Source organism: Nerophis ophidion, linkage group LG06 (genome assembly GCF_033978795.1).
Source record: "Nerophis ophidion isolate RoL-2023_Sa linkage group LG06, RoL_Noph_v1.0, whole genome shotgun sequence".
Taxonomy (NCBI): domain Eukaryota; kingdom Metazoa; phylum Chordata; class Actinopteri; order Syngnathiformes; family Syngnathidae; genus Nerophis; species Nerophis ophidion.
This window is the reverse complement of record NC_084616.1, coordinates 42,744,170-42,761,084: the sequence shown is the minus strand read 5'-3', so window position 1 is coordinate 42,761,084 and position 16,915 is coordinate 42,744,170. Positions and strand designations below refer to the sequence as shown.

Sequence of the window (16,915 nt, the reverse complement as noted above, 5' to 3'; positions counted from 1 at the left end):
AATGAGCATCAGGTGAATACAACCTACTCCCAAAGTTCAAGTTAACTGTCTAAACAGAAGCAAACGGCAATCAGCAGAAGATGACGGCATAAAGGTGTGAGATGCACATGTTAACTAGTCTGTAAATTAACTACAAATTGTAAGTTTACCCAGCCTTATAATTCATTCATTCTGAAGTTTGCTAAATATAACAATATTGAGTTGTGCCCACAGCATGGTGGAATAGGGGTTAGTGCATTTGCTTCACAATACAAAGGTCCTGAGTAGTCATGAGTTCAATCCCGGGCTCGGGTTCTTTCTGTGTGGAGTTTGCATGTTCTCCCCGTGACTGCGGGGGTTCCCTCTGGGTACTCCGGCTTCCTACCACTTCCAAAGACATGCACCTGGGGATAGGTTGATTGGCAACACTAAATTGGCCCTAGTGTGTGAATGTGAGTGTGAATGCTGTCCATCTATCTGTGTTGACCCTGTGATGAGATGGCGACTTGTCCAGGGTGTACCCAGCCTTCCACCCGAATGTAGCTGAGATTGGCTCCAGCACTCCCCGCGACCCCAAAAGGGACAAGCGGTAGAAATGGATGGAGTTGTGCACAGTGCCAATCAAAGGTTTTGTTACACTTTGTCACTTGATAGCATGAAAAAATGTTTCCAAACTTACTGTACACACTGTATTGTAATATTAATATCAAATTTTACCTTGTTTTGGCTTATTTGGTGTGCATCCTTATAGGGCTGGGCGATATGGCCTTTTTTTAATATGTCGATATTTTTTGGCCATATCGCGATATAAAATATATATTACGATATTTTGCCTTGGCCTTGAATGAACACTTGATACATATAATCACAGCAGTATGATGATTCTATGTGTCTACATCAAAACATTCTTCTTCAAACTGCATTAATATATGCTACTTTTAAACTTTCATGCAGAGAGGGAAATCACAACTAAAAGTGTATTATTAAAGTTATTAAGCAATTGCACAAACATTAATGTCATTTCCAAAACAGAAAGTGCAAGATTGTCAGAGACATTTTAAGTGTCAAATGAAAATGAGCTGCATAATAGGAAATCAAATAGTATTTGTCCTTCACTATGTGGTAGGTTACTACGGTTATGAAATTCTCTTCATTCTCTAGCGAGTGACTTTTCAAATGATGCTACATATTAGCAGTAATGCTACTTTTTATAGCAACGCTTTTGCCCCACACTTGACAAATTACGGTTGTCTTTTCGACATATTCCCACTTGAAGCCGAACCACCGCCAGACGATGGACCCCCTGCTGTTTTTATTGGGAATTAAGTCTTCCTTCATTTGTTACCAGATCCACACCTTCTTTCTCGTACCGCTCCGTTAGCATCGCAGCTAACGTTACCCAGTCTGCTGCCTCTCTGCTGGGTGAGGGCGTATACGTATGTGACGTATGACGTGACAGTATGCGACGTGTGTAAGAATGTGCGCCTGCTTGTCTGTGAGAAGGAGAGACAAGAAAGAGTGAGAAGAGCCTGTAGTGCAGGGGTCACCAACGCGGTGCCCGCGGGCACCAGGTAGCCCGTAAGGACCAGACGAGTAGCCCGCTAGCCTGTTCTAAAAATAGCTCAAATAGCAGGACTTACCAGTGAGTTTAATTGAATTTATTTACTAGCAAGCTGGTCTCGCTTTGCTCGACATTTTTTAATTCTACGAGAGACAAAACTCAAATAGAATTTTAAAATCCAAGAAAATATTCACTTTTTTAAATAAATTCATAAATTTTTTTACTTTGCTTCTTATAACTTTCAGAAAGACAATTTTAGAGAAAAAATACAACCTCAAAAATGATTTTAGGATTTTTAAAAGGGGAACATTATCACCAGACCTATGTAAGAGTCAATATATACCTTGACGTTGCAGAAAAAAGACCATATATTTTTTTAACCGATTTCCGAACTCTAAATGGGTGAACTTTGGCGAATTAAACGGCTTTCTATTTATCGCTCTCGGAGCGATGACGTCAAAACGTGACGTCACCTAGGTAGTCAACGCAGTTTTCTCCACCACATTACACGTAGCAAGTCAAATCAGTTCTGTTATTTTCCGTTTTTTCGACTGTTTTCCGATACCTTGGAGACATCATGCCTCGTTGGTGTGTTGTCGGAGGGTGTAACAACACGATCGGGGACGGATTCAAGTTGATTTACGTAGAATGTGCATCGGTTAACACGGCATGCTAATGGATGCCAACATGCTATTTAGGCTAGCTGTATGTACATATTGCATCGTTATGCCTCATTTGTAGTTATATTTGCATCCAGCCTTTCCCTCCATCCACATTTAATGCCAAACAAACACTTACCAATCGACGGATTTAAGTTGCTCCAGTGTCAAGAGATGCAAAAGTCCCTCGTTTGGTTTTTACCGGTGATGCTACGACAAACATGGCACAGAGATGGCAAGAATGTCTGGATATCCTGCGACACTCAAAGCAGATGCATTCCAACGATAAAGTCAACGAAATCACAAAGGTGAGTTTTGTTGATGTTATCGACTTATGTACTAATCAGACATATTTGGTCGCGGCATGACTGCCAGCTAATCAATGCTAACATACTATTTAGGCTAGCTGTATGTAAATTTGTAGCTGTATTTACATCCAGCGTTTCCTTCCACCCACAATTAATTCCAAACAAACACTTACCAATAGACTGATTTAAGTTGATCCAGTGTCACAAGATGCGAAACATCCGATCGTTGGTCTGCATATTTTACTGGCGATGTTAAGGCAAACATGGCCGAATTGCGTCAATAGCTATTCGCTCAATAGCTTCAGTTTCTTCTTCAATTTCGTTTTCGCTATCTGCCTCCATACTTAAACCATCCGTTTCAATACATGCGTAATCCGTTGAATCGCTTAAGCCGCTGAAATCAGAGTCTGAATCCGAGCTAATGTCGCTATATCTTGCTGTGCTATCCACCATTTGTTTGTATTGGCATCGCTATGTGACGTTACAGGGAAATGGGCAGTGGCTTCGCAGATAGCGAAAATCAGGCACTTTAAAACTTTTTTTAGGGATCTTCCAGGACGGGTAAAATTATGAAAAAAACTTCGAAAAATAAAATAAGCCACTGGGAACTGATTTTTATTGGTTTTAACCCTTCTGAAATTGTGATAATGTTCCCCTTTGAACACATATACCCTTTTACCTTTTAAAATTCCTTCCTCTTCTTTCCTGACAATTTAAAATTTAAAGCCCACTAGGCTGCACCAAATTTTTGGTGCCTTGTTGACACAGGAAAGTACAGTGGTGTATGCGCAGCAGCTATGAAGGTTGCAAGCCTGTTTGGTTCAACTTATCTTTGTGAATTAGCCTTTTCTGACATGAACTTTATCAAGAACAAACACAGAACATGCCTCACTGATGCACATCTGCAAGACTCACTCGGAGTTGCAGTGTCAAGTTACACACCAGAGTACAACACACTAGTTAACGGCATAGTTAAAGGTAAATTGAGCAAATTGGCTATTTCTGGCAATTTATTTAAGTGTGTATCAAACTGGTAGCCCTTCGCATTAATCAGTACCCAAGAAGTAGCTCTTGGTTTCAAAAAGGTTGGTGACCCCTGCTGTAGTGTAATGCCCGCAGCTAAAAGCTACGGCGTAATAACGTATACTCGAATATTGCGATATAGTCATTTTCTATATCGCACAGAGAAAAAAAAACGCATATATCGTGTATATCGATATATCGCCCAGCCCTACATCTTTATCATTAAAATGTACCAACTATACCACATTCCTAAAAATCTACTTTTTAAAAAACAAATCTTGCCCGAGCCTACTATACGGTGGTGTTGTGCATTATTAAAGAACATCTTCCAATAGTGTGAAAGTGTTGGCTGAACTACAGCTCAGCTAAAGGAATGTCATCAAGAAACCTTCTTTTTTTTTTTTTTTTTATCACTTTGGGCTACAGTTCACTTGTATGTGAACAGCATTGAGGCGGTGTTGTGCCATATAGCATGGACATAAAAAGAGCCATCTGCAAACAATCATGCTGGTGGTTTCTCAAGGGAATTTAGCTGGAAATTCTACTCAGAGTCAAGCACTTTATTGCATTTTTCCTTTCATATACGCATCACGTCACTGTAGATTAGTCAACGCTGAGAGGTTAGGGTTACACCATTTAATTTTCACATTATTCATATACAATAAAAGACACATTTTCAAGTAATTGCAATTACTCAATGCCTTTCTTATCATCGGACATTCCCATAGTTCTCCTGAGAATGCGTTACACCAAAAGATGGTGCATATGAGTTTTGCATTATCCATTGTGTAATTACCAGCACATTGCTGTGAGATAGCACTCACCTTAATGAGCAAGTTTTTCCCTCTTTCTAAAGATAATCTACCCATTTACCCCCCCCCCCTTGTTCCCCTGACTCTCGTTAAAATGATTTTCTCTCTAAATTTAATTCTACCCGCTGAAGACAGAAGGAGAAGGGCAAGGGGAGCCACTTTAGAGCGACAGCAGCAGTAAAACAGTCAAACTTAATGAAGCTGGACGTTTTACAGGCCAGTTTTGGATATTATGGGATGTATATATGTATACTGTGCATACACTATGCATACTGTATATGTATGTACATATTTTAGGTCTATTATTCTTTTTTTAAACTCGGCACAGCACATATTATAAACATATATATATATAAAATGTAGATATGTCAGGTTTTAGCCTGAGGCTAATTTCCGCCTGTAGTCCCCAGACATAGATGTATAAATAATCCATCAATCTACATTAATCTGATTGAAAATGTTAACACAATTACCCACCTGCACTGCAGAATGTCTCAAAATCCCTGAAATGTCTCTGGCAAGGCACTTTAGGCAGTTTTTCCATCACACATGTGCAAATGAAGCAACCAAGTCAATATGCACAACGTTAAATAAACAGCACATTGGCTGTCGTTATGGGGAATTTGAGGACTTTACACCAAAAACAAGTAAAGTATTAAGCACACTTCATCTTAAAATGAATAAAATAAAAGATAACAGGTCCACTTTAACACATAGACCGTTTTTTTATTAACATGAATATAATGTTCAATGTGTTTAATAAAGACATTAAAGGCCTACTGAAATTAGATTTTCTTATTTAAACGGGGATAGCAGGTCCATTTTGTGTGTCATACTTGATCATTTTGCGATATTGCCATATTTTTGCTGAAAGGATTTAGTAAAGAACATCCACGATAAAGTTCGCAACTGGAGAAAAGCTCTGCCTCTACCGGAAGTCGCAGACGATGACGTCACATGTTGATGGCTCCTCATATATTCACATTGTTTTTAATGACCTCCAACAAAAAGAGTTATTCGGACCGAGAAAACGACAATTTCCCCATTAATTTGAGCGAGGATGAAAGATTCGTGTTTATGATAGCTACGGACTAGGGAAAAAAAAAAAAACCCGATTGCAATCGCGTTGCATTGAGACAGATTCATATGTTTTTAGACACATTTACTAGGATAATTCTGGGAAACCCCTTATCTTTCTAATGTGTTGCTAGTGTTTTAGTGAGTTTAACAGTACCTGATAGTCGGAAGTGTACGTCCACGGCCGGGTGTTGACGCGCAGTGTCTCAGGGAAGTCGACGGCAGCTGTATGGGAGGCACACGCTCAGCTGATATCCGGTAAGAGGCGACTTTTTAACCACAATTTTCTCACCGAAAACTGCTGGTTGACAATCGGTTGTGATCCATGTTCGCTGTGATCCATAGTAAAGTTTCTCGTCCGTGAATTTCAAACAAGGAATCACCGTGTGTTTGTGTGGCTAAAGGCTAAAGCTTCCCAACTCCATCTTTCTACTGTGACTTCTCCAATATTAATTGAATAAATTGCAAAAGATTCAGCAACACAGATGTCCAAAATACTGTGTAATTATGCCGTTAAAGCAGAGGACTTTTAGCTGTGTGTGTACGCAGCGCTCATATTCATAACAGCCCGTGGCGTCACGCGTACACATCATCATTACGTGACGTTTTCAAGAAAAAAGTCCCGGGAAATTTAGAATTGCAATTTAGTAAACTAAAAAGGCCGTATTGGCATGTGGTGCAATGTTAATATTTCATCATTGATATATAAACTATCAGACTGCTTGGTGGGTAGTAGTGGGTTTCAGTAGGCCTTTAATGCATATATATATTGCCTATTTTCTTGACTCTTTTTGCTCATGCCAAATTAAACATGATTAAAATAGATAAAACATTTATTTTAGTTAATGGTGATTAGTGATTACTCATGAGCTTTTTACTTTTGAGCTTGAGTTTGTTGTTTAGCAAAGCTTTTTAATCCTTCACGCAAGGCCAGACAGATATTCTTTTGACCATTAAAAAACTGATAAAAATACAAATTCTGACTGTGTTCTGCCAACCAGCTTATTTCTCTAAATGAATATTATCAGGCTTCAATCTGGCACACCCCTACCATACACATATGCACGCATTAAAAAACACCTGCACCATTCAGTTGTATGCAAAGGTGTGTTACTTGTTGTACAATTTCTCAAAAATTAAAAACAGGTTTAGTGGTAGCAATTCAACTTCCCCATCGTGTCCCTCCAGTGTAAGCACCCTAGATTTTTCTTCACTGTCTTTATACTTCTGATCCTGTTCAAGAATAGAAAATTAGTTCACCTCGTCCTTTTGTTTATCTGAAGGGCATCTTGACAATTCCCATTTTCATGAAAAGCAGCCTTTTTCTGTGGTCGCTATTCCACATCATCCCAGTAAGTAGAAGGAGGTCATGATGTTTTTTCCTTGAGGGCATTTAAATCCAAACTCATAACTGCTAGCTTCTTTGGCTCCATGTCATGATTAAAGGTTGCTTTTAGGAAATTATATCAGAAGCACTACATCCTGTATTCTAGGGTCACGTTTATATTGCACAAAAACATTTGAAAGCATATAGAAGTGTTTGTTAAGTTGTTTTATTTTTCCTTACGTCTATGCTGTTAAATTATTACATTTTGTGTTTTTATTTTTATTTTAAAAAATGTATACACCCATGTTTTCTGACTGACAAGGTGCATGTACTTGTTATAAGTGCTTTTATGCTCCTTCCCCTCTACATCAAGCTGTAAGATAACACAAAAAAGGTTAGATATATTGTGCAGGTGTACCTAATGTCGTGACCGAGGGAATGTTTTTAATGTTTATGATGTATATTTATATATAACCAAATTCAATGACTTGGTCCATTTGCAAACAGCTAAAATTATGCACGAAGCAAACTATAACCTGCTACTCAAGAATGTGCAAGATTTTTTCTCAACAAAAGAGGAGAAATAAAACATTTGTATACACCTACAACACTTAAAATATCTAGCATTTCAGTATGTGGAATTAAATTATGGAATGGATTAAACAAAGGAGTCAAACAATGTACAGTACTGATATGATCCAGTTTAGGAAACTGTTCAAACACAAAGTTATTTCAAAGTACAAGGAAGAGGAATAGTGATAATTATTTTCAACTTTATTGATGAGTAACACAAAATCTCTCACTTATTCAGTAAATAATGTGAACCAATTAGTAATTTAACTTATCTATTCATGCTAACTGTGTTGATATGTATTTATTTATTCATGTGTTTGTTGTGTTAAAGATTGAAAAAGGAAGTGAACAATTGTGTTAGAAATAATTTCTACATGGAAAATCGTACGTAGCTGTGCTTCTTCTTACTCCTTTTCGGACATGTTAGAAAGTGAAACTGTAAACGTGATGTAACTATATACAAGTTCTTAACTCACACCATATTGTTATTGTTTTCTTTTCATTAATTCTTTGTTGTTCTTAAACATATCTGAAAAGAAATTCTAACATACCAATATGTGATGTGAATTAGATTTATATAGCGCTTTTTCTCTAGTGACTAAGCGCTTTACATAGTGAAACCCGATATCTAAGTTACATTTAAACCTGTGTGGGTGGCACTGGTAGCAGGTGGGTAAAGTGTCTTGCCCAAGGACATTACGGCAGTGACTAGGATGGCAGAAGCGGGGATCGAACCTGGAACTCTCAAGTTGCTGGCATGGCCACTCTACCAACCAAGCTATACCGCTTCATATATAAATATATATAAGGTTTATTTTCAATTGTCTTGAAAAAAAAAATAGGTATGATGACTTCATGATATATTTCTAAAGAGTGTGCATTTTCAAAAGTAAATGATACTTTTAGAGGAATGAATGTGGTTTCATTTGCAAATTGGGAACGCCTCCAGAATCGAACATCTTGCAGACAGAAAAAAGTGACTCTCGAGTAAAATTTACACTAAAACATTTCCAATACATACTATCTAGACCAGGGGTTCTTAACCTTTTTAACCTCAAGGCCCAACTACAGACTTAAATATGAACACTGAAATCGTAATCTTACTCTTGAATTTAATCGTATGCAATGATTATATCCAATCTACTTACAGTTTAACTGGATAAACCTTGTCAAGTGATAGGAAATCATGTGGTAATCCCTCTGAATTATTATCAATGTTAAGGTCAGGCTGATCACCAAAATAAGTACTAATGAAATATGCTACATATGAAGGGACATTTACATGCAATTGCGCAGTTCTGAAATAAATACATTCTAACTAAATGAATAAAAAACATTTAAATGCAAATGAAAATACAGCTTCACCACTGTAGTCATATTTTTGCTCTTAAGAAACTTCTCTATGACTTTAGCTCCAGATTTGTTCTGTTTGTTTAAGAATGTCATTACTGCCACAAGTGGTGTAAAAGTGTATTACAACTGAGCGCCTTTTCAGCCGATACGGACCACAGGGAAGAGTTTTAATTGTAAATAAAAATAATTATGCAGTACTTTAATGTAACTGACATACGACGCACTGTCCAGTTATGCACAATGCTTGTATTACTGTTCTGATGACATTAATCTGCTGCATCCTAGCTAGGCACACATTTTAAAATCTCGTAATTTTTATAAAGCGCCGTTTTTTAGTAGCAAATGACCTGTTGTCGCAGCTATAACAAGGAAGGCAGTTTTTAATGCAAAGTCCCTCCTTGCATACTGTACTGCCCCAGCAAACTTGTCTACTGTTGCCGGTCTCTAATGTCAGTGTGCTGATGGGAGCCAAAGAAAGTAGTTCCACTTCATTTCTCGGGGTGGATTGGAATGGAAATGATGTGTTCCGACAATAGAGCGCGGCACATTGAGATGAGGGAGTATTAGTGGCTCCGCAATGAGGAAATAAACGTGTTCTGTGCCATTGGCTCTGATGGAAAGAGCGACATTAAGTGCGTGCGTGTGTGTGTGTGAATACTGGCACGGGAGCCGCCACCTCGTCTCACCTGACGCCGCCTGTGTTGATGTTCTACCTTTTCTAGGGCTACAAGAGGAAAACTGAGGCGGCAAAGAAGGAGTACCTGAAAGCCTTGGCGGCGTACAGAGCAAGTCTGGTTTCCAAGGTAAAGCTTATGACACACTAACGCTGATGATGGATTGGATGGAAAAGCCCGACTAATGGGCTGGGAGGGGCCTCCGTGGTGGAGATGGAGGCGGGAGGGGCTGGTGGGCATTAGATGTAGGAAAAGAAGCAGCCATATATATGGAACAATACCTGATTTCCATAGGGTGTGGATGTAAAATGGGGGGTGGGTGTAGTAGATGCTGTGCCGAGGCACTGGGGGAGGGTCAACCAATCACGGTGCGAGCATATGGCCAGAACAACTATGATGGATGGAGCTTATAACACACATTACTCTCTGGAACGAGGTTGTCAATAGGCACCTGGGTTTCAACCCTTGATTGTTATTTCTGCTTCTTTTTTTTCCCTAATCACTCCCTGTTAATTTGGGGCAGAGCCCCAGGAACGAGTCGCAGAAATGGAGCAGAAGCGGAATAAAGAAGGAAGGAGAAGAAGGGCTGAGGATTGCATTGTTTAGTGCCGCCTTGTATTAACAACACACAACATAGTGCCTGGAAGATTCCTTTTGTCATTCCATTTGTTCTGCAAGCAAACAGCCTCATTTCTCTGCCTGGGTTCCTGTGTGTGTGTGTGTGTGTGTGTGTGTGTGTGTGTGTGTGTGTGTGTGTCCCTCTCTCCCATCTATCTGTCAAGGTGTCTATTGATCATTACCACAGCCTCACATCTATTCATACAAATGGGCTCCATTACTTTCTAATCAACACTGATGGTTGCAGATGAGCAGTGTGACAGCTCATCATAGGAGCGCACATAGAAGGGCAGCCCTGTCCGGAAGTCGGGCGCCCGGCTCGTAGTGGTCACAATAGGAAAGGTCAAGTCCACTTAAGTTCGGGTGTGTTTTGTTTGTCGGGAGTTTGTGTGACTTCTCACTGTGCAGCTCTTGCAAAACATCAAACTTTATCCACTCGTTCATTCATCAACCGGCGGGCTTGAGGGGATGTTGAATAAAAATCAATTGGGTAAATAGGTTTCGTTACATAACGGGCATCGTTTCGGAGTAAGTTTCCAAAACTGGAGTATCCACCATGGTTATTCAGCACGATGACTTCCATGATTTTTTTTTATTTAAAAGAATAAGGAACACTCACTGGCCACTTTATTAGGTAGGTTTTCAAGGTTTCAAGTTTTGCTGAGTAAACCACAGTGAAATGCTTTTTCCCATGCTCTTCAGATGTTGCGTACAGTGGAATCCAAACATTGGTTGCAGAATCTAATACACTAAACACTAAAAATACAAAAAATTGAATAGCTCTGATGTACATTTTTACAAGAAAAAAGGTTGCATAAGCCTTCCACAGTATAATAAGGCGTTATACAACATACAAGGCTTGCTTTGACATTGCATGGAGTCAATATTTATGATGGTGCACTGCAAAAGGTGAGTGTTCAAAAACAAGAGGAAAAAAATACAAAAATTAAACTAAGCAAAATTATCTGCCAATAGAACAAGACAATTTGGCTTGTCAAGACTTTCCAAAACAAGTAAAATGAGCTAACTTCAATGAACCCAAAAATACCTTAAAATAAGTATATTCGCACTAATAACTAGTGAATTTTTCTTGATGGAAAAAACGAATATGAGACCTTTTTGCTCAATAAGTTGAAAAATATTTTTATATTAAGTAAATGCTAGTGCCATTATCTTGAAATAATGATATGCGCTCAGCAATACATTTCTTGAAACCAGGAAACTTATACTAAAACTTTTTTTTTTTTTTTTTTAATGGAAGGCAACTCTCGGGGTCTCCTCGGCCAATCATATGGTCTAAAAATGCATTTTTCCATCGATAACATGACATCATCGCGCCAAGTGCGTGCTCTTTCAGTCATTAGTGCGCAAGGAATATGTGTGTGTGTATATATATATATATATATATATACACACACACACACACATATATATATTTATATATATACACACACATATACAAACATACATATGTATGTGTGTGTATATATACACATATAAATGTGTGTATATATATATATATATATACACACATATATATGTATATACACACACACACACACACACACGTGTATACATATATATGTATATATATATATATATATATATATATATATATATATATATATATATATATATATTTACACACACACACACACACGTGTATACATATACATTTATATACATATACATATATATACACATATATGTATATGTATATATATATTAGGGGTGTGGGAAAAAATTGATTCGAATATGAATCGAATCGTTTACGTTGTGCGATTCAGAATCAATTCTCTTTTTTTTTTAAATCTATTTTTTATATTTTTTTTAATCAATCCAACAAACCACTACACAACAATACCATAACAATGCAATCCAATTCCAAAACCAAACCTGACCCAGCAACACTCAGAACTGCAATAAACAGAGCAATTGAGAGGAGATAAACACGACACAGAACAAACCAAAAGTAATGAAACAAAAATGAATATTATCAACAACAGTATTAATATTAGTTATAATTTCAGCATAGCAGTGATTAAAAATCCCTTACTAACATTATCATTAGATATTTATAAAATTAATAAAAAAGATCAATAGTGTCACAGTGGCTTATATTTGCATCACATCTCATAAGCTTGACAACACACTGTGTCCAATGTTTTTACAAAGATAAAATAAGTCATATTTTTGGTTCGTTTAATAGTTAAAACAAATTTACATTATTGCAATCAGTTGATAAAACATTGTCCTTTACAATTATAAAAGCTTTTTTTTTTTTTTTTTTTTTTTAAATCTACTACTCTGCTAGCATGTCAGCAGACTGGGGTAGATCCTGCTGAAATGCTATGTAGAGAATGAATACAGAATCGTTTTGAATCGGAAAAATATCGTTTTTGAATCGAGAATCGAATCGAGTCAAAAAAAATCGATATATTATCGAATCGTGACTTCAAGAATCGATATTGAATCGAATAGTGGGACACCCAAAGATTCACAGCCCTAATATATATATATATATATATATATATATACTGTATATATATATATATATATATATATATTATTATTTTTTTTTTTTTTTTGAAATGTCACATGTTAAATGTTTAAACAATAACTTTACTGTACTGTGCCAACTGCACTGCTATATGTGTAGATATTTTCTATTGTTTTATTGAAAATAACAGAGCAAACTCAATTTGGCTGTCATCTGTTTTAATTATGAGACACAATTGTGTCAAAGTCATGATTTTTTTATTTTGTGCTTGAAATAAGAAATGTTTACTTTTGAGTGTTGACGAGTGTCACAGCTTTGCAACACTTGATATTCTAGTTTCAAGCATGTTTTACTCAATATAGGTCATAAAATCTCAGCTACAAGCTGTAATATCTTACAGAGATCATTTAGGACCACAACCCTTAAAACAAGCTTAGTGAGAAGAATTATCTTATCAGACAGAAAATAAGCAAATAAAAGCCTTATTTGAGATATTTCATCTTACTTAGATTTCAGTTTTTGCAGTGTGTATTGAGAAATACTTCTAGTATTTTGGTTGCTGGCATGAGGGAGCAAAATTATACTAACAGGTGATGTAGTGTCAAGGCGTGGACTGTGGTGTGGTTTGTTTTCACAACGGTCGAAGTTACAAACATTGTTTAATTTTAACACTCAAAAAAGGAAACAAACAAAAGGCACTCACAATGAGGTACAAAAACTTGGCTGAGAAAACAAAACTTGCGCTAAGGCAAAACTATGGACATAAACTAAAACTTGCACAATGAACAACTAAAAAAAAAACACTTACTGTGACCGAAAAAAGGGAGCATGGTTATCATGGGTTTGTCGAGGGTGATAGATGGTGATGTCGCCCGACTGACTACCTTGCAACTGTGGCGTAAATAATACTGTGGTGATTAGTGAAAACAGGTGCGTGACATGGGGACAAGGTGAAAATTAATGGGTTGACATGGAAACCATGCAAACAAGGAAGTCCAAAAACAGGAAACAATGGAGTCTTAAACAAAACAGAACATAACTAAACAAAACATGATCACAAGACATGACATGCAGTGCAGACCAGTTTAATATATTTTGTTCAATTAGTCTTTCTAGCACTCATGAAAATACCACATTTTTTGTAGGCACTTTTTTGCAAGTTTTGTCCATCATTCACAACCCCCATGCGAGACTAGAACGACAAGAAGTGAGTTCTAAACAGTGAACAACTGCAAGAAAGAGGCGGCTAACAATACTGGTAATGAAGATTGACCTATTCGGTCTATAAAGCCCTCTAAAAAACATCCAAAAACACCCAACATGGTTTTATATACATGTTCAAAGTGTATATAAGATATGTAATATACATTATAACTTGTAATATTTACAATATCATTTTAAGCTTTCAAGGCGCATTGATTTCAAGGAGCGCATAGCGACGACTGCGACTTCGGAGCATCAAGACTGGGTTCTGTTTGCCAGCACTAATCATGGCAGACTTTGTGACGAAACAAAGATCCAGTATTCCATTTTTATCTTTTTGAGCCTGAATATACGGAGTTTTGGTTACAAGTTTAAGAAGCTGGATGCTATAGAGAAACATGTATACATTGTTCTAGCGTTACTATGTAGCACTAGTGCTGTACGGTTCATCGACAACATAACAAAATTGTCGCTTACAGTGCCCGCTCACATTCGGATGCAGATTGATGCACTGCAAAAACTGAAATCTAAGTAAGATTAAATATCTCAAATAAGGGTGATATATTATATTTCTTATTTTCTGTCTGATGAGATAATTTTTCTCACTAAGCAGATTTTATGTTAGAGTGTTTTACTTGTTTTAAGGGTTTTGGTCCTAAATGATCTCAGTCAGATATTACAGCTTGTTGCTGAGATTTGATGACCTGTGTTGAGTAAAACATGCTTGAAACTAGAATATCAGCTTTTGCCAAGCTGTGCCATCAACACTCACAAGTATAAAACTACTTTTTTAAAGTAATAATTTCTTATTTCAAGCATGAAAAAAAATCATGACTTTGACACAATTTTGTCTATTATATTAAAACAGACGGCAGCCAAATGGACTTTGCGGTTTTATTTTCAATGAAACAATAGAAAATATGTTCTCATATAGTAGTACAGTTGTTATTAGTGGGAATATACTATATATAAATATTTTTCAACATATTGAGAAAAAAGGTCTCATATTCGTTTTTTCCATCAAGAAAAGTGCACTTGTTATTAGTGAGAATATACTTATTTTAAGGTATTTTTGGGTTGATTGAGGTTAGCTAATTAGGGTCCGCCCTGCAATGGCAAAGGACATCCATGTCCTTTGCCATGCAAGGACCCTATTGAATCTGTAGCGTTTTATTAGGGTCCGCCCTGCAATGGCAAAGGACTCCATGTCCTTTGCCATGCAAGGACCCTATTGAATCTGCTGCGTTTTATTATTATTATTGTTTATTCCGCTCCTTCGCACCCTAATTTGACCCCCTGAACATGCTTCAAAACTCACCAAATTTGACACACACGTTGGTACGGTGGGCCTTCCCAACTTATTAAGCAACCAAACCCCAAAAATAAAAATTGCGCGCTAGCGCCCCCTAGGAAGAAAAAAAAAACAGACAGCTTGTAACTTCCGCTAGCAATGTCGTAGAGACATGAAACAAAAACCTCTGTGTAGGTCTGACTTAGACCTACATTTCCAATAAAAAATGTCTATACCCAAAATCAACAGAAATTTTGCAAAAACTCTTTCAAAGCAACATTTTCGCAAAAAAATGCTATTTTTGCCTCTTTGAGCTGCAATTTGACCCCCTTAGAATGCTTCAAAACTCACCAAACTTGGCAGACACACCAGGACTGGCAGAAATTGCGATCTAATGAAAAAAAAAATTAATAAAACTCAAAATTGCGCTCTAGAGCAATTTTTGAATAAAACACAGACAAAACTGCTTTCAGGAGGAAAACACAGACAAAACTGCTTGTAACTTCCGGTAGGAATGCCGGAAAGACATGAAACAAAAACCACGATGTAGGTCTCACTTAGACCTACATTTTAATAATTGACAGCCTGCAGAAAAAATCAACAGGAAGTTGTCAATTACCCCTTCAAAATAAAAGTTTTGTGAAAATCCGTCACCTTTCTTCAAAAGTTATCTCCTCTGAGCGCGTTTGTCGTTTCGGCTTCAAACTCGCACAGGAGAGAGTTTGAACCCTTCTGATTAAAAGTATAGATCAAAATTTTGATAAGTTTTAAGGGTTTGATTTTACGCGCCTTCAAAGATCCGCTGCGCAAATTTTCCTAAAAAAGATCATTTTTACCTCTTTGAGCTGTAATTTGACCCCCTTAAAATGCTTCAAAACTCACCAAACTTGGCACACACATCAGGACTGGCAACAATTGCGATCTAGTGAAAAAAACAAACCCCAAAACTCAAAATTGTGCTCTAGCGCCCCCTAGGAATACAACACAGACAAACTGCTCCTAGGAAGAAAACAAAGACAAAACTGCTTGTAACTTCCGGTAGGAATGTCAAAGAGACATGAAACAAAAACCACTATGTAGGTCTGACTTAGACCTACATTTGAATAATTAACATACTTTGGCCAAAATCAACAGGAAGCTTGATATTTTCACTTCAATACAACAACTGCATTACTTTCACAATGCATTAAATAGTGTCACCAAGGCTTCTCCTGCCGTGGGGCTCGGGGACAGCAACCCAAGGCGCGCTCGCACCTTCGCACCCTAATTTGACCCCCTTAACATGCTTCAAAACTCACCAAATTTGGCACACACATCGGTATGGAGCGGCAGACCAACTTATTAAGCAACCAAACCCCAAAAATGCAAATTGCGCGCTAGTGCCCCCTAGGAAGAGACAAAAAACAGACTGCGTGTAACTTCCGTTAGGAATGTCGTAGAGACATGAAACAAAAACCTCTATGTAGGTCTGACTTAGACCTACATTTCCAATGAAATACTTCTGTACCGAAAATCAACAGGAAGTTGGCAAAAACCCCTTCAAAACTAAATTTTTGCCAAAAATGCCTTTTTTGCCTCTTTGAACTGATATTTGACCCCCTTAAAATGCTTCAAAGTGCAAGTTAAAGCTATACTATGCCAAGCGAAAGCCATTTATCAACAACATCCAGAAACGCCAATCTGTAATTTGACCCCCTTAACATGCTTCAAAACTCACCAAATTTGACACACACGTCGGTATGGAGCGGCAGACCAACTTATTGAGCAACCAAACCCCAAAAATTAAAATTGCCCGCTAGCGCCCCCTAGGAAGAGACAAAAAACAGACTGCTTGTAACTTCCGTTAGGAATGTCGTAGAGACATGAAACAAAAACTTCTGTGTAGGTCTAACTTAGACCTACATTTCCAATAAACACTTCTGTACCTAAAATCAACAGGAAGTTGGCAAAAACCCCT

General features: G+C 37.4%; 1 protein-coding gene and 1 long non-coding RNA gene across 4 annotated transcripts in view; one reads left to right on the top strand and one right to left on the bottom strand.

Moving 5' to 3' along the window:
• Positions 1 to 16,915, bottom strand: part of LOC133554739 (uncharacterized) — a 77,995-nt gene that overhangs the window by 30,768 nt on the left and 30,312 nt on the right. The window lies entirely within an intron of this gene.
• LOC133554737 (thymocyte selection-associated high mobility group box protein TOX-like) overlaps positions 1 to 16,915 on the top strand; it is a 249,231-nt gene that overhangs the window by 214,996 nt on the left and 17,320 nt on the right. For all 3 annotated transcript variants that reach the window (XM_061903830.1, XM_061903831.1, XM_061903829.1), the window contains one exon: positions 9,395 to 9,475. In XM_061903830.1, coding sequence (XP_061759814.1) covers positions 9,395 to 9,475 — 81 coding nt within the window. The remainder of the gene's footprint in view (positions 1 to 9,394; positions 9,476 to 16,915) is intronic.